The 21,459-nt window shown below is 39.9% G+C and overlaps 1 protein-coding gene across 1 annotated transcript; it reads right to left on the bottom strand.

Moving 5' to 3' along the window:
- Positions 1-17: 17 nt before the first annotated feature.
- Positions 18-12,212, bottom strand: tmem38b (transmembrane protein 38B). Its single transcript, XM_085414023.1, has 6 exons — positions 11,777-12,212; positions 4,512-4,668; positions 3,949-4,133; positions 3,716-3,803; positions 3,132-3,249; positions 18-1,013 (listed from the first exon to the last, which is right to left on the bottom strand). Exons 1-6 carry the CDS (start codon positions 11,898-11,900, stop codon positions 717-719), a joined length of 969 nt encoding a protein of 322 aa, XP_085270149.1. The 5' UTR covers positions 11,901-12,212; the 3' UTR covers positions 18-716.
- Positions 12,213-21,459: the final 9,247 nt, after the last annotated feature.

The raw sequence follows: 21,459 nt of genomic DNA, 5'->3' as shown, positions 1-21,459 counted from the left end.
ACACCATAGGCAGGAAATCACATGCATTCAAACCTGTTTATTCTCATGCTTTCAATCACCATTCAAAGCATTCGCCAGAGTGACTGAATAAAACGGTCCTCCATTTCAAAATGTTACACATTCAAGAGTGAAATCATTATGTATAAATAAAATAAAATCTCTGGATCTCATAGAATAGAATTTCTTTTCTTTTTTCCTTAAAAAAATGTAACCACTTCAGAGTAAGAAATTTAGCATTTACACGAAGCAGAATATATACAGAGAGGAATGAAGTACATTCGTAGATCAGCAGGTGCACAGCACTGGTCCCCAAAACCCCTGAAATTGATTGTTCCCATTATAAATATATATTTCAAAAATTAAGCTACAGCCCAGAGATAGTTTGATGTTCATATCCAACAGCAGGAAAAGCATTACAGTACTTTAAGGATGTGGTGATTATCCCAGAATATAAGGTGCAGGGCTTTTGCTGGAGTTGGCTTTTATTGAAATTCCTTTTCAGCAGCCAGCTTGAAATCACTTTCTAAGAAATGCAAAAGAAATCGTTTAGAGAAAAAGAAACATGGCCTTTTAGCCTGAAGAACAATAAGCGTGTCCCTGCACAAAAGACAAAATGGAAAAATAAAGTTAAAGTGAACTCCTGACTTGAAATGTGTGAATCATAAATGACTCCAGCCCTGCTTAGAGGTGAAAAGGCGCTACAGGGCGAAGGCTGACTAGTTGGTCTTTTTGCAGTTTGTTGCCGCGGCGTTCGGTGACTCCTCTTTGGCTTCGAGCGAGCTGCTCTGTCCCGTGGCTGGAGAAGTTGGGGTTTGCTGCCCCGACGATCCATTCTCACCAGACTCTTTGGTGGCGGTGGTTGTCTTGTTCATGCTGCTATTATCGATGCAAGCGCTCTTCACCTCACTGGTGAGGGCGGCATAAGGCGAGTAGCCAGCGAAGAGGGTCTTATAGAGGGCTGACTCGATGGTGGCAAAGGGTGAGGTGGAGGAGCCCGTCAGCATCATCCTTGACTACAGAGCAAAACATACATGCGTCAATACATGTGTGAAAAATTTAGAAAAGGATGAGACATTTAATGACATTTGGGAGAGAATAAATTGTCCTTCAACAGAGCAGATGTCCTGAAATCAGCTATAATGACCATTTTTTAAAATAATGAATGGATCACATGGCTACTTCTATCGCTTTACTTGAAACCTTGCTCTTATAGTTCCCTCAGCCACAGCAGGAACTTCTCTATGCTCCCCGGCTAGCTTGGTACTCTCGGTTGCTCCTGTATTTTCAGAGCTTGCCATAATGGATGGATTGACATATCTAGTGTGGGACAGATATGCCAATCGGCATCATTACACAAACCTCCTATTTACAAATGCTCCCCCATTACTGTCATGTGTCTCCGCCTTGGTCTCATATCAAGAAACAGTGTTAATTTCTGCATCACCCAATAGGCACACCAACTAGTAACAGGGCGTTACTAGTTGGCAAATATAGAGATCAAAAGCCCACATGTATACACATTTTTAAACATATGTATAAATATTGATTTCCTTTGCTGTCAGAGACTGACTGCAAGTAGTAGCGGTGACCTTAGCCTCTTTTTCACTTGTACCTACTTGGCTTAACTCAGTCTTGGGGTTTCCCATTAGGTAGTAGTGCCTGGTACCAGATACTTCTTTTTTTTTTTTAAATACCTACTCAGCCTGGTGTCCAAGTGACCTGACAACGAAGGAAATGCCCACACACAAACCAACATCGTGGTCCAATGACCTACTGCGTACCTGTAACATCGGTTTAGCGGTAGGTATACCATCGCCTCAATGCCCTTCATTGTTGTGTCGTGTTTGCATCATACAAATAACGTTACAGGAAATTTGGGCTGCCTTGTTCTAACAACCCCACCCACATTGAGGTGGCACTTAATTGTAAATGAAAACCACGTTGAGCCAAGCTGAGTGGGTGTTAGTGGGAAAGGCGCACATGTGAGTGATCAATTTGCAAGCTGATTGCACATGTCCTCCAACTGTAGTCTGACTGATAGTGACTGCAATCACTCTGAGACAAGGTTTGCAAACAGCTGCCGTCTAATTTAGAAGCTGAGTTGGTCCAGTTACGCTCAGCAGCCCCGATGAGCATAACCTGTCTATGATCTGTCATTGCATGCTGGTTATATTCATATATAAAACCAATGTTGCAGAGCACATATTTATGAAGGTGTTTTAACTTCTGTTTCAAAATTATGAGGTCAAGTTAGGTATTACCGCACCAAAGCCACTTTGAAGATGGCAACTGAGTGCAAGCGGTCGCAGCAGAACTGATCCCCATCTTCAAAGTAACCATTTCAAAAGATAACAAGCTAGCAAGTTCATCACACAGTCACAACAATGCTGGTGTGGTCTCTGACCACTGCTCGTGACTGCAGCGTTGCACCAATGAGGTCAAATCAAAAAGCAAATAAGAAGAAAGAAAAGATTTCAGCTTATTATAGACAACAAATTGTCACCTTTCATAGAAAGCTGAACAACTGTAGTCCATCTCACACAAAGTAAATTTATGAGCATTTACTTTTCATTTGGGAATAAAAGCGAACATCCGCAACACCGAGAACCCAAAATAACAAACAGCAGGCCTGGACACAGCTCTTAAACGTGATGAAACTGTTTGCTGTTAATTTGACAGATCAGAGTCAGAGGGAGCTAACAGAATGAGAGTTGAAAGAAGACGTCTTAGATTTATCTGTGTCTCAGTCAAGAGCACAAGTTTCCCAGAGTAGAGAAAAGTGGATGATGCAAGCTGATGAAAATGATGCAAAAGCCCCAGCCCTACGGGTAATACCGTACTAATGTGAGTCACCACGGCGAAAACTTCAAAAAAAGCAGAGCGAGAAAGGTCATTTAGAAGACACGATAGCACCGATTTGGGAGGAAGCTGTGGCACTAAAACCTTTGCTATACCCAAGTTTTAACTTAATAACAAGAGTGGCATTTATTCATTTCTTTTGCTGCAAGTAGTCAAGCTAAACTGATCAAAAATAGACCTCCTTTCTTTGGAATTTTCCAAATTACTACAATCTTGAGTTATAGCCTACTCATAGGTTCAGGTTTGGAGTCCAGGTTTGGCACCAGACTGACCTTGTTGACAACAATAAAGACGGTGTAAATGAACATCAGGTGGTGCTTCTGGAGAGGCAGGTAGTGTGTCTGCTGCAGAGCGAACAACACCGCCCCGATCAGGGTAATCTTTGTGGGACTAAAGAGAAAAGCAGAGAAAAAAGATAAATCCTAACAAAAACTGAAAAATAGAAGATAAGTATATACATACAACTGAAATAAATCACATCTTGTATGCACAAATAAACCAGGGCATGTTGTTAACTTTAGATGTGTCAGGCTTCCAGTTGCATAAACTGCATCTTCAGCATGGTTGAATAGTGTGGAAAGTCTGGAAATTACCCTCATGTTTATGCTCATGTTTATGTTATTACTGCGGGTAAAGTGAGAGGGATTGATGCCACTTTAATTTCTGTATGACTTGTTGAAAAGCTACAAGGGACCATGGAAAAAAAAAAAAAATTGCTTGCCTGGTATATAGTATAGCATTAATATAACAAATTACAGTCAAGATAGGACAATATACTTAATGTGCATTAAAAATTACATTTTATGACCACAAAAATATCATAAAATCGATATTCGAGAGTCTGTGTGAGGCTTACTAAGACATTTTGAGGAGCTCATTTGTCTCTGGTTTCCACACTCCTCGAACAAGCTGCTCAAAATTACTTATCAGACCACCTCCAGCACCTGGTAGGGAGAGTAAAGAGATATATGGTTGCTACGCATTAATATGTAAAATGTGTGTGTTAAATATTCAAATATTTTATGGTTACTTGAAAGCCCTAACATGCAAAAAAAAAAAAGAAGCCCCGTCACACTCATACCTACTGACCTCTAGCCCATCCGATGGCAATCATAACAAGAAGGCCGTCCTTGTATTTGCTGTGAGCCTGAGTCACCCCTCCAAGGACCTTCCACGTCCTCGTCACTTCCTTCATCCCTGACAGCACCAGTCTGAGGGGCAGCGGCGATGCACATGCATACACCAGGTCCATGGGGCAGTAAAACACCAAGTACCTAATAGAGACACACAAGGCTCATTTAACACGTGGACACATGCACATTTCAATGACATGGCCACTAAACAAGGCTCAAGGTGATTTTGACAGCATTACCCTCAGGTCTTTGTCAAGTACCTACATTCACCAGCAGGGGGTGTTGTAAATTGTTTGTGAGACAGGTGTAATAATACAAGCCACCAGCAGAGGGGGCCAAAGACTTATTTAGATACATACACTCTTTGAAAACGTCTCTATTTCTTCCACATTTGGAAAACTTGGATAATGACTTTATTTATCTATTATTCACTAATTCAAACCCCTCTGCCTCTTTCTTTACTACAATCTACACACCTTATTTTTCCAGCTTTAGATATTTCAACCATCAGATATTTACCATATGACTGAAGCAAGGAGAACACCGGTGCTGTTGGACAAAGGAGCGACTGGTGGCTCTGCCAGCATGATCCCCGACAGCACCGCTCCCCCAAAACAGAAGAGCATGGAGCTGAACCAGCAGGCTAAGGGGCTGACTCTGGACACCTCGAGAGCTCCTGCACAACAGCAAAAATGGATAATAAAGAACAATAAACATAAATGATCACTATTATTGGGCAGGTTCTTAGAATAAAGAGACTAGCACTGTGAATGAGTAAGATGTCGTTTACACTGGGCTTAACTTGATACATAAACCAGTTCAATTTGAAGATAACAGATAACTGGAACATAATGGAGTTTGATACTCTTTCATAGACATTGTTTGAGGTTCACAGATAGCTCCTTTTCTTTGTTCAGTCTATTTGTCAATCACAGCTGCAGTATGAGTGACTGAAACCATTTACACAACATCTACATGACAGGATCGGCCAAGACTCAAAAGACAAAATGGACTGTTAAGCATGAATTAGCAAGGAAGCTGCTTTCTATTAAGACCTTCAGGTGTAGATGTTGTTATACCAGCGGATTTTAAAATCAAACAATCAATATGATTCAAGTGCAGGATTTAAGCTTTAATTCGAGCGGTAGTGGCCTTTAGATGTGCCCGGCCTTTACTGCAGCGGCCTGTAGTTGCTGCTTGTTTGTGGTTCTGTCTCCATGCAGTTTTGTATTTAATCATTGAAAAGCTGCTCTATTAGGCTGAGGTCAGGTGACTGGCTTAGCCTTGAAGAATCACAATTCTTTACCTTGAAAAATTCTTGGGCTTCTCTTGTGGTATGCTTTGCCTCATTATCCATTAAATGAAGTGAAGAGCTGATATTTGCAGCATTTGGTTAAATGTGAGCGGCGAGTATAGCCCTGTGGACTTCAGAATTTATCCTGCTATTTCTATCAGCAGTCACATCATCAACCACTGGTTGAAATACATGCCATAACTTTGACAGATGACGTGTATGCTTCAGATCAAGGGCTGTTTCTCCCCTTCTCATTCTTTTTCCTCCTCCTATCATTCTGGTACAAGTTCATCTTGGTTTCATCTGTCAAAACAATTCTTTGAGACATGTACAGCCTCTTTCAGATGTTTTCTAGCTAAGTCTAGAAAACATCTGAAAGAACTTCCTGTTCCATGTTCTGTGCCAACCACAGTAACCTTGTTGTAAACCTTCTCCATTTACATTCATGAGGGCGTCTCTATACTGTCGACTTAAACAACAATGATACGCCTGCTTCCTCGATACTACTATGGACTTGTATAGATGCTATGTGGGGAATTTTCTTAGGAGGAAAGAAGGAGTCACAGATTACTGATTTGGCCACTCCTAATGTTATCTCTCTAATAGGTTTATTTTGGTCTTTCAGTCTAATAATGGGCTCCTTTACTTGTGTCACCATTTCTTGGGACCTATTATTGAGAGTTTCAGTGAAGCAATACCAAATGCAAGTTGAATACTTGGAATCCATTCCATTTCATTCATTACCTTAATTTGACATGAAATAATAAAGTGAACAGGCCTCACCTGGCCATGAAACTACTTGTCAGTCAACTGTCAATTTACTTTTGAGTTTCTGAAAATAGGAGGCTGTATAAAAAGGCTGTAATTCCTAAAGTGTTAATACACTACGTTTGTTAAAACCCCTTGAATTAAAGCTGCAAGTGTACACTTCAATCATACCTTGACTGTTTGTTTGTCTTGTTTTTTTAAATCCACTGTTGTGGCGTGGAGAGCTAAACTTAAGTAGTGTAGCAATCAGTGTAGGCACTGATGTCATTAGATCTCTCTTTTAAAAGGTGGACTTCATCATGGGTGGCCTGAACTGCTAATATGTTTTTATGCTACAATATCAATGAGATACACACATTTCATGCAGTACTTTTTCTGACATACTCTAATACAATCCTGCAATGCCTTGTCTGCCTCAACCAAAATTAATGCTGCCAAGGAATATACATATGTTTTGAAATTAAGACAGGTAGCTCTTAGTCAGTCCTTGTGTTACCTGCCCTTAGTCAGTGTGGCCAAACACAGGACCAAAATGGTAATCTGGGGATTACAGAAAGATTAAAGACTCTTGGAGTGAGATTGGTAAACCAGGAGGATTTAAAGCTGCTTCCTATGTAGCCTCCCTCGGCCTCACGTCTGAGTTGTTCACTGTTTAACTTTCTATAGAGTGGCAGTTCCTTAGAAAGAAAAAAAAAAAAACTTTAAAATGAGTTCAAAGTTTCTACATGAGACAATTTGCAGTGGAGGAAAATGTGAAAGCTGATGTGTCTGGTAGCAGACACATGAACCTGTTAGTAAATGCAGGATAGCATCTCACTAATTGCTTGCATGAGTCACGGGTAAAACTCAACACTGAATACAGTAAGTTTTAAATTTCACCTGGACTTCCTCCTGCACTGAGATATCACATATACGAATAGAAACGCACCTGGCATAAAGATACAACAGGTAAGCAGCCAGTACTAAAGGAGCTTATTCACTGATATGTCTTTGTATAAAACTGAAATTATACTCCGTTGCAAACACAGACAGCTGGAGACCAGACGGCCGAGTGATCAATCCTATTATACTTATTTGAGGTCCACTGCCTGGGCTGATGCATAGTTGGTGGACTGTCTCCTCTGACTAGTTTTGTGGTCACAAAAAACAAGCAGGTACACAGATGTATGACTTTAATGAATGACTTGTTTTCCTTGGCACAGCCCCAGCTTTTTAGTATAGAAGGCCATTCAAGAATCTTTATGGACCATTTCTAAAAAAACTACAGATTGCAGGATGGTCATCCGGTCGCTCAGATGCGTCACCAGTTTGCCAAGGTCTGAAAGAAGACGCAAACTGTCAGCCTCAGATGGGAGGAAATTAGTTAGGATGCTCGGGAACAATACATGAACACAGAGGCTGAAGCCTGCCATGAACTGGAAACTGCTGGAATACCAGCATCACTGCAAAGTGAGTTTTACATCACCATAAACTGAGAGGATGCTGACCAAGAAAGAAACCTTGGCAACAAAACTGAAACCTTTCAGCTTGACTGAAATTTGCAGCTTCCCACATTGATGAGCCAAATGTGTTCTGGAGAAAGATTGAGCTTTTTGGCCACAATGACAAGATGTATGATTGGAGAAATAATTGTGAGTGAAAAGAACAACATACCTGCTGTCAAGCATGGTTGTAGTAGCATCATACTCTGGGCTGTGGTACTGGTAGTCAAGTGGTACTGGTACATTTCATAAAGTGGTTGGAATAATGGAACAGAAGGATAACCTTCACATTCTTTAACTTGTAACTTTGACACAATTGGGTGTTCCAACAGAACAACGATTCTAAACACAAATCAGAGCTGGTTTCGGAATAGATAAATCTAAATTACAATGACATTTGTGCCCACAATGAGTGGATGTAAATTTTTGACCACAGTTGTAATCTTATGCTTAAACATGTTAAAGTCACATGCATTAGAAAACAGATGGAAAAAGGTATGTTAACTTCACTTTTCCTCACAACTAAGTGTGGGTTCCAGCATGCCACAGACAAATAAACAAATGGAGTGAGGAATACACTATAAAGTGGCTGCAGCTCAGTGTCAGCAGATTTCAGCCATCACTGTGTAATACTATGATTTCTTTTTTCCATGATTGCGCTCAAGAAATCTTATGTAACACACCTCATGTGGTTAAAACGATGCTGGGGAGGGTAAATAAAAATCTCAGTGGGGAACAGCAATTTAAAAAAAAAAAGTCTGACATCGTGACAGTTATTTACATCCTGTTCTCTGTGATAGCCCCCAGCCTAAACCCTCGACACTGCTTTTTGTTGTTGTGGTTGTTACAGTGCAGAGTTTACCAATGCACCACACTGCTTACACAGTAAACACTGTTGCACTGTCATCACCTTTAGCTCCACAGCAAAGCAAACTGCTGTAGTCAGTGTGTGTTCCCGATGGGTCGCAGAGAGATTAAAGATGGAGGGAGATCAATTCATAAAACATTATGACATCTAAAGGTCGATGAAGAAGCAAACAACAGAAAAAAAATACCATTTCCGCTGAAATATAAATGCACTGCTTAGAGTGCTCTGACATGCAAAATGCCTTCCTCTGGTTTTGCATTGGAAGGAAGTGGATTTACAAGTCAAATTTGAGAAATGCAGATGTCTTCCTTCCTTCTTTTCTCTCTTGCAGTTCACCTGTTCCGCAGCAGCAGTCTAACAAAAGTCTTTCCGTTTTAACCAGGATAACATCTAACAAATATACAGACCAAACACAGCATTATCTAACACGGAAACTGTTTTTTTCATTCCTCTTAATATGCAAATCTACAAGTCTTCTTCTTCCTCCCTCTGTGGACAGCATAATTATAGCTAGCTTTAAATACCCAAAAAAAAAAAAAAACACCTCTGCTTGTCTCTGGCTTAAAGAGAGGCCCACTGATTGACATATAACCACTGCTCTCCTTCCTTGTCCCCGTCCTTCCGTTTTCCTCACACTCCACTCTCAGCAGTGTTTATAAAGGAGCTTAAAATAACTCCGTAATGGCATAAACACAGGGGGTAGAACAGACAAGCGCCTTCAAAATACTCGTTTGTACAATATGTGTGTCTAACGTGCAATTAAGCTGAACTGAAACTTGTTTTTCTTCTTGCTAACGGTTGAGAACATCTGGAGCCGCCCCACCACTGCACAGCACGAAGGTGGATTTGACATAGAGGAAAGAGAAAAGAGGAAAGAGACTAGCGAAGGAGGGTTGAATGGTTTATGGCATTCCTTTCCTTTTTGGGGGGCCCTCTGTTTTTTTTTCTGCCTTGACAGAGTTTACTGTTTCTTTTTAAATGACCCAGAGATTTAAATCTGCTCTCGGCCATTCTCTCAGTGACCTTTTGTTTGTTTGTTAAGCAAGTCACTGATTGTCACCAAACTAACATGAAGTGAGCGAACAAGCAACGACCGACATGAGAATTTTGCAAACGGTGTTGTCAACACTGTCGCTCCCTGTGATTCTTTCGGCCAGCCAGAGACAAACAGACCGGAGTAGAGGACACAGGGTTAAAAAGGTCACAGTAGCTCAGATGCTTTGCAAGGCAAGTTCAAAAATAGCCCGTAGACCTACAGCAGGGGGACTACAATGGACTGTCCACGTGCTTGAGTCAACTCTCTGTGCAGTTAAAGTCCACCTGTCTCCATAGCCACTATCTTGGTGACATAACATGGCTCGTGTCCAACCTTGGTCTTAGCTCATACAATAGGCTGTGACACAGATAAAGCATTGGGCTTTTAAACTTTTGTGACGATGATCTCTAACTACTGCTACAATGACAGACTGCAGACGACAGAACTAAAAGGTTTATACTGAGGCTGTGGGGAGAGCTTAATTGCTTTTGCTTTCCTGAGATAAACAAGTAATGACTCATGAGGCTCCAACACCAAAAGTAAGTTGCCACTTTTCCAAGTTCCTCAAAAAAAATATCACACAGTATGAAAACAAACCAATCACACCATCAAACAGAGTTGTTCTCACGGTGCAGAAGGTAATAAATAATTATGAATATAAAGGTGTCAAGGGTTAAATAAAAAGTACCATGATGCACCGCAATAAATGTTTGATTTACAGCCATGATTGCACTAGGCTAAAAACCACTCTGCAATCTGTTTACCCTTGTTTTGATGACTCTGTAGTGTCTACCAGAGGGCAACAGGTCAAACAGCAAGGGTCCAGGGTGAAAAAGAGTCCCTATTCATTTTTAAGGCTTCTTGAAATATATCTCGCTTTTGCAATCTCTTCCAGTGAGGGAAAAGGAAAGCCAGTAATCTTTTGTGCTGTGTTTAAAATCCTCTGAATATGCGCTGCAAAGCATCCGCAGAACACCAGTATGCTAAATGAGTATGGTAAAGTGAGAGGTAACCAGCAGGTAAAGGGGTGGACGTACTGTGAAATTCTGAGTTGATACCAATATTTTTTATCATTGATTTTTGACAGAAACTAAGAAATCTTCATTATCTAGAAAAACAAGTGTACTCATTAAAGCAAGTAGCTGAAAATCAATGAAAAGCTGATGTGACGCAGCATATAAACAGGCCTCTATTTGTGAACATTAGCTTTGTGCTAATAGGCTGATATTTGCCAGAAAGACTGATAATGGCTGTTGCTGATGTTCAGTCAGCATATGGGTCCATAGATTAAAAGACCACACAATATGAAGTAGCTCCACCCTTGCTAACAGCAAAGGCCACTGACAGTAAAGTTAGCTGATTGGACAGTCCCTTTGAATGCAGGACCTTGTTTATTTGAGTGGAATTTATCCATTAGTATTACTACTTAAACTTAACAGATCTGAATACTTAAACTGAACAAAGCTCTTCACATGCCTAACTCGGACTGTTCTGAGTTTGATTATGCTTCTGGCTATAGTTTGCTTGAATTCATTAATCTGTGCATTTTCTGAACAACATACCATGATATGGTTCAAACTCATCACCTGGTCTGGCCCAAAACAATCAGTCTATGTAAAGAAGTTAATAGTAAGGTCCAGTAATTCAGCCATAGCAATTTTTTAATTTATTAACTGCATAATTTATCAATTCAATTGGATGCAGTGCACTTCTATATGTGGCAGCACTATTTATATGCAAACTTATCCAATTAAGGTTCAGATTATGCTGCGTGCCAATTAACCCACAAATTAACAGCTGTTATGTTTTACAATACTGATAAATAATTTATAATCTGTAAAAACGCTTGCAACTTTGCAGAAGCAAAGCGGATGCCTACAGCGTGTCTGATTTTGCATAACAAAATACTATTTAGTTTAATGTGAAATATTACCAGTAAAAACAGCAAAGAAGCACTTTAAAAAATTAGACTAAGTGGCTCAGATCTGAACCCAGTGACATATTAAGAACCACTTCAGCTAGGAAATATGCAAATAAGCACATGACATCGTAAATGTTTTATGAGTCCTATGAAACGAGGCTATATAAACACATTTAAGCAGCACGTGCGGGCTATTTGTGCGTTGTTTTCAATGTGAAGAACCTGGAAAACTTTTCCTTTTTCGAAACAGCCCCATTCCCCACCGACGTGCCACGCAGTCAGGTAAACTTTAAACAGGATGGCTGGAGGCCTGATATTACAAACTTCAGCCAAACAAAGTTAACAGAAAGAAAAAAGCCACTTCACAGAGTAAACTTGGCAGGAACTAGAATCGTCAACGTCCCGTAAACACTCACCTGGCTGCTCCCTCAGAGCCATGACAGAGACGATATAATGCGCCATGTCAAAGAAAGGAAACATGGACAAGTTTGCCAGTCCATGAGAAAGTTCGTCGAAATGCAGCACACTGAGAAGATCCATCTTTCTAGAACAATTCGGCAGGAATGAGCTTCCAGACGAGGACTTGAAGCGGAGTAAAGGCACCGGTCCAGCTCAGAGCATCAGGGCACAAACTTGGCTTCATCCGCAGTCTTGTCAAGTCTGTCAGAGAGGCTGCTGCTGCCCAGCCGCTCGCACCAGGTTAGCTGACCCTTAGAGTAACTGGGGTTTATGTTGCTGGGCAACAGACCTGCACTATCGTACAACAGTCATTACTGCTGTTATCTCTTCAGCGACGCTGTCATCGTCGCATAGGCGGAATTCCTGCTCTACGTGCCGCCATGCTAGTGATGTGGCGGGCGGAGCTAGAGAGGCTCGGTGATTGGGGGAAAGAGTGCACCGCGAACCAATCGGTTGTCAGAGTGTGGCTTTCTGAGGTGATCGACCAGGGATGGGTAAAAGTAAACAAACCGCTTTACGTACCTTTTGTTTGCCTGTGCCTTTAATAGGTGGAGCTTACAGGTAGTCATGACACATGCTGTAGTCAGTTTGAAATATATTCAACCACTGGTATTGTTTTACTCAGTATATATTAACTTTAACTCTTTATTGTCATTGCACAGTCACACTTTATACAATAGTACAACGAAATTGGAGTAGCTACTTCACCACATCGATGCTACATGAAAGGCAAGCAGTAATCAGAATAAATAGCATAGCCAGCTGGATGGGTAGAAAATTAACATATAATGAAAAGTCAGGTCAGGTGTAAATTACCCCTGTTGACTATTCCCCTCTTGTAAAAGCTGCCCTTGTGTCTCTTTGTGACCTAATTATTCTGTTGTTATTACTTATAATATAATATCACACTTTTATTGTTGAAAGTTGGACATAATAGCCTACAAAACGTGATTTATTATCTGTTTCAGAAATTAGCAGGCTGCACTTAAAAAAAAGAGCCATATATAAATGTATCCAAATGTTTAGGATAGGTCTACTTTACCTCCTGGCACTCTAAAATCAAAGATCAGAGAAACTATCTAAGTGAGAGGATGCAGGCATGATACTAGAAATCCCTATATGCTGTTGTTTTTGCATGGGTTAACTTCATTGGGCAAGCTTTAAAAATGTGTCGACATAACAATCGTGAACCCTGTTGTCATGCAGCATGAGCCTCCACCCACCAGTTCCAAGAACAGTAGTATTCAGGTTTTACAATGAGCTGTAAAAACGCTTCAGTTAAACAGCGTTAGAATGTGTGGACATCCACACATCTGTGGCAGTAACAAGAACAACAACAAAAAGGGGGGGAAAGTAAAGAAAGAAAACAGGTTTAAATCATGTGCTTAATAAAACATTAACCAGCTTACAGAGGGTAATATAAAAATGAGAAATTTCAGGTTGGTGGGTTATTTGTGAACTTTTGCAAGGCTGTACCCTTCCCCTTTTGCCATAAGTTACTAACTGCTATTACAGTGTTCAGGCAGGAGCATGACACCTGGTGGTGACTGCATGTTAATGTTTCCCAGTCTTATGTTTGTTTTTTTGATGATGATGATGATGATGATGAGATAGCCTTTATTTGTCAGTTGCAGGTCTTTTGCCCACAACCGAGATGACAGACCTTGCCGACCGTACATACAATACACAAACATCACATTGGGGAGACAGGTCAGGCTAGGTAGCGAGGAAAAAAACATCGAAATGTGTAACACAAAAGGATAATACAGGAATGCACAGATATCAACACACCATAGCACAATAAACACAGACAAGCAACGTGGGAAAGTTTTTGCTTTCTTGCTTGCTTTTTTGTTTGACTGCTGAATCACATGTATTAATTTGGGGCTCACTGAGACACTGACAAGTGTCAGCTTGTCACTGTGCTACAGTCAAATCATATAAAAACAGGACGAGTAACAGTTTTAGTCAAACGAGTTAAAGCTTGTTTATTAGAACAATGGTTAATAAATGGTAAATATTTGCATTTTAATAGCTTCACTGTTAGCAAACAAAGAATGACAATTGATACAACTTAATAAACTCATTAGTAATTGGTATGTAAACCATCTGCAAACAGCTGAAAATGATTTTTATCAAATTTTAAAAAAAGAACTAGTTTGTGTTCACTGATGTTTGGTTATGTTTAATTATCAAGACAATTTGGTTTGTTTTGAGAAATTATTATAGTTTGAGTAAAAGACACCTGTTTTCAACATAAATCCTGCATTTTGCATGATGATGATCAAAGCAACTCAGTGTGATTTACTTATCAGTATTAAAACACAGGCCTCACTCGCCTCAGTTAAGACCATAAAAAGAGACTGGGCAGAAATGGCCTGCATGGCATAGTTCCAAGATGAAAACCACCGCTGAGCAAAAGGAACATAAAGGCTTGTCTTTCTGCCAGAAACATCTTGATGATCCCCAAGTCTTTGGGATGTTTTAGTAGACAGACTTCTGCTGTCTACCAAAACATCCTGAAGGAGAATGTCCGGCCATCTGTTTGTGACCTTGAGCTGAAGCGCACTTGGGTTCTGCAGCAAAACAATGATCTAAAACACCAGCAAGTCCACCTCTGAATGGCTTAAAAAAATGAAGCCTTTGGAGTGGCTTAGTCAAAATCACTCCAATTGAGATGCTGTAGCATGACCTTAAAAAGGTCCTCAAAAACCCTCCAGTATGCCTAAATTACAACAATTCTGCAAAGATGAGTGGGCCAAAATTCCTCCACAGCGGCGTAAAAGACTCATTGCTGGTTATCACAAACGCTTGATTGCAGGTGTTGCTGCTAAGCATGGCCCAACCAGTTATTAGTTTTAGGGGGCAATCACTTTTTCACACAAGGCCATGTTGGCTTGGACCTTTCCCCTTAATAATAAACGCCTTCATTTAGAAACTGCATTTAGTGTTTACTTGTGTTGTCGTTGTATATTATTTAAAGTTGTTCTCTGAACTGAAATGTTTAAGTGTGAAAAACATACAAAAAAAAATACAAAATCAAGAAGGGGGCAAACACTTTTTCACAACACTGTATTTTGTGCCTTAATATGTTTTAGGGATATGGAAGCCTTTTGAACCTCAGTATGTGATACTGAGCTACACAAATACAATTTATCCGACCTGAACTGAATTCATTCATTACATAAATACAAATAAAATGATTAGATATAATAATTTATAGTTTATAATCACTGGTATCACAGTGTCTCTTTCTAGCTCAAAAGTTTGTTCTTTGTTACAAGAAATTATAATATTTACCTATTTTACCATACATTGGTCATTAATTTTGTGATACTAAATGACTGGTGACAAAGGTGAATAAAGGTAAAAAAAAAAAATATATATATATATATATATATATATATATATATATTTTTTTTTTTTTTTTTTTTTTTTTTTTTGCAAGAAGCTGTAATGTGAACTCTTGGCCAATAGGTGGCAGCAGTTAAACACCTAGTGCCGTATCTCCCTGCTGACATCTGCCCCCTGACCGACTGAAATACTCCCAGTCACCAGCAGCAGTGTAATGAGGTGTGGTTTCATGTTCTGTTATTAATATAAATAAAGAAGTGAATGATCACACTTCATGCAGAGAGGTGTTGGACTTCTAACTCAGAAGTGAGGCCCGTAAAAAAATATATATATATATATATCGGTTTGTGCATCACAAAAGCTTTTATGTCACTTTTTAAAGCCATGATGGGAGCTCCCACTGGAGCTGATGTGATCACAAAGCCCCAGTGAAGATGTTAAAGACAGTACTTGCTGTAACATGGCAAGGTGATTATGTAATCATACACTTGAAACCATCATTCACAGGCAAACTGCCTGACACCACTCCTGTGTTTGTGATGGTATCAACAAACACAGATCTGTGCCATCTTGTAAGACCTCTGACTTTTACATTATGTCATCACCGGAAGCTGTGGGTGATTTCCACAGACAGCATTTAAGACAGGACACTTCCCATTAGTATGTTACAGGAGACTTTCAGGTTCAAGGCTCAGTGCTTGCCGATGCTTTTTACACACACACACACACACACACACACACACACACACACACACACACACACACACACACACGCCCTTCAGCCCCCCTGCTGTCTGAGCTCTTCTGATCAGTATTCTCCCAGTGGTGTGGGATTAAACTATGTCCTCAGCTCTTAGAGCCCTGGGACAGCCTCTCATTCCTCAGATTTCTGGGGCCCACCTCAAAGACCCAGAGGCTACATCCAGAGGTTTTTAGAACAACTGGAATCTTTATTCAATTATGTCTGTGGCCGACAAGCATGTCACCAGCGGGTTACTCCTCAGTTCAAAGCCCCCCCTAATGAAGCCTTCGTTGAGCAAGTCAGGCGGGGGTGAAGTCAGATGGGTTTCTAATAGATATACTGTATCGACGTGTAAGTCTTGTATTCATGTTAAACAACTGTTGAGGCTGAAGTGTGTAATATTTGTTTTTAATAGAAATAGTTGACTTAGTAGTCGGGTAAAGCTCTACCGGCAGCTGTGTGTGTAAAAGTTGTACTTTCTTGTAAACCATCGTTTCACTTTACAACAGTAACATTATTGTTAACTCATAATGAAATGTGTCCAATGTTTCCTTAACCATTCCTCTCACTTCTGCCTAACTCATTCTAGGAAAGGCTTTAGCTAAATTAAGTCACCTGTAATTCCCCATCCTACCAGAAGAACAAAAGAAAAAAATCAGCTTGTTTCATTTTAAAAGGAGAAACATGTTCTTGTGTGGTCCACATTTTTTCCCTGTTTGCTATTATAGGTTTAAAAAAAAATTCCTTTTATCAGTCTATGCTGTTTATAAAGAACATGTACCCCGCTGTCTTCAGCAGGCCACTATCTTTACCAGCCATTACCTTCTTTCTGTCGTTTCTTTGATCACTTCTGCTTTTGCTTATTTATTTGTGCATCTGGAACTGATTGTGTCTGTAGCCAAACAGGAGCTAAAGATGCGAATCAAAGCAAAGAGAGGTAAACACACATCTGTGCAAAATATTTTAACTTCGGTGAAACATGATGCAGTGTCTCCAAGCCTATCAGGTGAGATTCTGCCTTAGATTGTGGATTTTTGAGAAATCCTGGGAAGTGGAAACAACCTTACTGTCACTCTGAGTGCAGCTGGAGCTGTATAGTTCAACTAAGCTTATATATAGTGAGGGTAAAAAAAGGGATGGGGCTTGGATAAATGTATAAAGACCCTGGTAAGTTCTTTCAGCTATTTGTTGTACATTGGAAGGGAGGATGTAGTTCTCCGACTGGTTTTGAGGGCTGAATATTTTTGAGTTGCGAAATGCTCCAACAACACTACAGTGACTGTAGTTACATCGGAACGCATGTGGAAACTTATTCCGCATTTCATCTGTGATGGCCATGCTAGTGAAACCACTGAAGCCTGAGGGTAAACTAAAAGAGAAACTTTCTGAGCCTTAAAACCAAAACAATGAGCTGAAAGAAGCTAAAACGATGATGAGAGCTGAGGCAAGATTCAATGGAAAGCAAATGTAAAAATGTTGATTGCAGCCACTTAGAAGTCATTCTGGGATATTTTAGTAGCTGCTGTGTAGTTAAGGGTTTGCAGCTCTGTAAACTATAGCCTTAGTTTATTCCTTATTGAGCAGATGAGCAGTGAAAGGTGTCTGGCTTTTCTAAGATGTGTTGATTTGAAAGGGAGAGAAACGATGGCTCATAATTAATGAAACAACAAGCACAGATGTTTGGATTATAGTTTTATTTAAAGAGGAAATTTAAGGAAGAAGAAGGTGAAAACAGGTAAAAAGCCACACCTTAGGAAAGATGACATAAAGGAAGACTGAGTAATCCTGAAACATGCCTCGCAGCTGTTCTTAAACCGTGGGTCTTTTAAAATCCAAAGCACCTGAAAAATATAGCCATAAATACACAACTGGGAAACTGGTCCACAACATGTTTTTCAAAAACACAGAACTCATGACGTGCTTTGCTGTAAACAACATAACCAGTGGGCATGTTGTTGTGTATTAATGTAGCAACAGAGCAAATTTTTTGGTATGATGAGAAAGAGGCAGTGTATAAGTCCATTAATCACACTGAACTGCTGAGGATCTCTTCGTGTGTGTGTGTGTGTGTGTGTGTGTGTGTGTGTGTGTGTGTGTGTGTGTGTGTGTGTGTGTGTGTGTGTGTGTGTGTAAAGCAAGTCCAAATGATGCAAATCATTACGTAGAGACTTGTTTTAAGGTTAGGCCCAGGCAAGTTGTGGCTTTGTGGCTGGGCGGTAGGGAAAGTATATCTCTGCAGGAAATGACTTTAATTCAGTCTGTCTTCCTGTAAAAACAAAATTTAAAAGAAAGAAACTGTGTGTTTTTTTTGGTATACATAATGTATACAAAATATACATTATGTATATAATGTATATTTTGTATAGCATGTAGGGGATGGGGTGGGCTGAAGTCATCGCAGTCATGGTACACCCGGAAAGGTCACAACACCCGGAAAGGTCACGTAGCTTGTGTCATTGGACCTGTTTTAAATGTGGGTTAGAAATAAACTCTGGCATGAATTGGAGTAATTCAGTGAGGAGTCATCACTGTGTGACTGTTCCAGTTTCACAGACAGAAGGCAGGTAACGGCTAAGGTCATAATGAAAGTACATTTAAGTTAATGCTTAATTCATCTTGGTGAAGTTCTCTGTAGAAAGAAGAGCCGTATTAAAAGTCCAAATATCCCAATCTTCCACAGGATGACCAAAAATCGGTTTAACCCCCCCCCCCCCCCCCCCCCACACACACACACACACACACACACACACACACACACAAAGAAAAACAAAACAAATAATGACAGAAACAAGCCAAGCCATCTGATGCCTCATTCCAAGATTCCTTCCCAGCTGTGACAGATTTCTTCCCCCTTGCATTCTTGAACTCTCTGAATCATTCATTCACTTGGCTTTTAATTATGTCTTCAGACTCTAATCTTCCTAAAGTCTGGGCTTATATTTCTGAAAACAATTATTCTTCAAAGACATGCCCTATTGTCAGAGATTGATGGTGTTCTGTCTTGGATTTAAGTCAGGATCACTATAGTCACAAGGAATGTGTTGTTTCTTATGTGTAGTACCATATATTTGGCAGCATATCTCTGTTCTTGAAGAGCAGCAATAACATCTCCATGCAGTATAGTTTGTTGTCAGTTGGTTGTCAGCTGATGTGGTCTGGAAATAAGATCATGTGATCTGCTAGGAATGCTGGCTAAGCTTGACTTCTTAACCTGCACCAAACAGACTAAAGCTACTTTCAGCTCATCCCTTTCCAAACGGGGTTGCCACAGCAGGTAGCTCCACATGTTTGATGAGGTAGAATTTTATGCATGAATTGAGCCAGCAACCTTTCACTTCCTAAACAAACATGTTTAGCACCGCACCAATGGAGGTACAAACTAGAGTAGATGGGCAAAAGCACTGCAAGAGCTGCTTGGCCTTGGAACCAAGAGCTGGTGCACAGTTTTTGTGCTGATGTTAATGCCAGAGGAGTTTTCAAGCTCAGCAGTTATTGAGTCAGCATCGGCCCCTTTTTACGCACAGTGTGCATCAGAACTCTGCAACCTGCTCTGCATCCTATCATAGTACCATGCTTGAATTCGGTGGTCTCTTTAGAATGAGCAATGCTTTCACAAATGTGTATAAAGGTAAACTGCATGGCTAGGTGCTTGATTTTATACGCCTGTAGCAATAGGATTGAAAAGACCTGAATTCAAAGATTAACACGTTTGGTGTTAGAAGGTGGATGTTGTTTCTTTTTGTTTAATATTTGTTTGGGTTTTTTTTTTTTTAGTCATTCATTTTTTCTGATAATACAATTTTGATTGAAGTCTTTTTCTCTTTATGTCCATGTTTCATATTAAGCCCATGAATTTTGCTTGTCCTGTGATCCCTTCGAACAAGGTCTACTTTGGTCTTTTGTTAACTTCAAAGTTAAATAAGCTGTAGACTTGGGAAGAAGTTCTTGTAACTACTTAACTGTATTTAAAGTACAAAAAACATCTCGGCTTCACTTAACAACCAGTAAAATGGTGCGACCATGCTTAAAAATTTGATAACGTCATAAATCAGTCATGGGTGTAGAACAGGTGCTGTTTGTTTTTGCAAGTTCACATAAGCATAAAACTGCTCTGAACACCAGCGCAAGGTAAACAATGTCAACGAGATTTGTTTACAGGAACTTCTATCTCAGGCCTGATGACTCAGGCGCTGTGAAGCGATGTCTTGACACATTAATCCCCAGCAACACAGCTTAAAACGGAAACTAACCCCAAAATGCCTCAGAATAACCAGTGGCATTTTGTGGTTAGCTAAATATGTCAAGTGACAGCAACATAAAACCAGTCGTGCAAGGTTACAGCTGTTTGAAGTTATGCACGTTTACCTGGCTGTGTTTGTTTCCAATGAATCTACTTCTCAAGAACACACAAACACAGTTCCTGCTGGGGTCGTCTTCCCTGAAGAAGAAGAATGAACAAAATGTAACACAACTCCAATGAGAAACACAAAGCAGCAGCCACAGCGCCGCATGAGGATGCTTTATTTATTTCAGCCGTGTCACAAACTGTGGAGCTCGCGTTCACTCCCATGAGTCTCATGATCAAGGTTCCTCGGCAGACACAAAGAAGCTGATTACACAAAGACTGGCTTGTCTTCCTCCTTAACACCCTGTTTGTATAAAAACAGAAGGACTAAAAAGGTCAGGAGGTGTTCAGGATCTGTTCCAGCAAGTAATACCAAACCGTTCCTTCTCCTCCTTCTCCTCATCAGCTGAATAAAAACACTTTTTTTGCAATTATATCCAATAATTGATCTAAATGACTTAGTTTACTATAAGCAAACACTGCTCAAGAGCCATGAGACACTAACAGTGATTTAATCCTTTTGCTTGAACTCGTAAAACATATGTTTTGGACTTCTTTTAAAAATTAAATGGCTTCATATTAGAAATGTACTTTATCACTGAATGAGACATGATACAATATGTTTACAGACAGGATTTAAAACTAGCTTTTGTACTTTACAGCTTGTAACAGATCTAAGGAAACATGATAAATGTGTTTTTCTAAAATATGGTAGCGTTTTTAAATGTAGACTGCTTTTTACTTCTAGCTTTGGTTCAGTGGAATCCCCACGAGCTACAGCAATGCAACATCCATTTTGCCCTGTATCGACTAAATTTCTCTTTTGGTCTTTTGTCGGAACAATCCAGAGGTGCACTGATTTACATATTCTTTGTTTTTATGTTAGGTATAGTTTGGGTCTTATGGAAACTTATAGATTGCACTTTGTACAGTTCATGGCAAATGTTAACATTTTTTAACCCGCAGGTCTTATTCTGTTATTCCTCTAAAAATAGTTCAATACCTAATTTGTATTTTACACCTGCTTGTACAGCAGCTAAACCTTGGTCTGTTTTTGTTTCCCTTCCTGTTAAGCTGCATGTCAAGTTATAATGTAAAGTGTGAGAGTGATTCGTGACAAACCCACAGACAATCACCATTTAACTCATCACTTTCATCAGCACTGGTTTCAGGTGTTTTGGGAAAACCCAGTGTACTTT

This window comes from Rhamphochromis longiceps, linkage group LG7 (genome assembly GCF_057381845.1).
Source record: "Rhamphochromis longiceps isolate RC_006_pf linkage group LG7, R_longiceps_female_GT1.1, whole genome shotgun sequence".
Lineage (NCBI taxonomy): Eukaryota > Metazoa > Chordata > Actinopteri > Cichliformes > Cichlidae > Rhamphochromis > Rhamphochromis longiceps.
This window is presented reverse-complemented; position numbering and strand designations above follow the sequence as displayed.

Coding starts and splice junctions, on each gene's coding strand:
- tmem38b (XM_085414023.1), bottom strand. CDS start 11,900: ATGGATCTTCTCAGTGTGCTGCATTTCGACGAACTTTCTCATGGACTG. Junction 4,669..11,776: donor GGCTCTGAGGGAGCAGCCAG/GTGAGTGTTTAC, acceptor GCTGTTGTGCAG/GAGCTCTCGAGGTGTCCAGA. Junction 1,014..3,131: donor TCTTTATTGTTGTCAACAAG/GTCAGTCTGGTG, acceptor TTTGCTCTGTAG/TCAAGGATGATGCTGACGGG.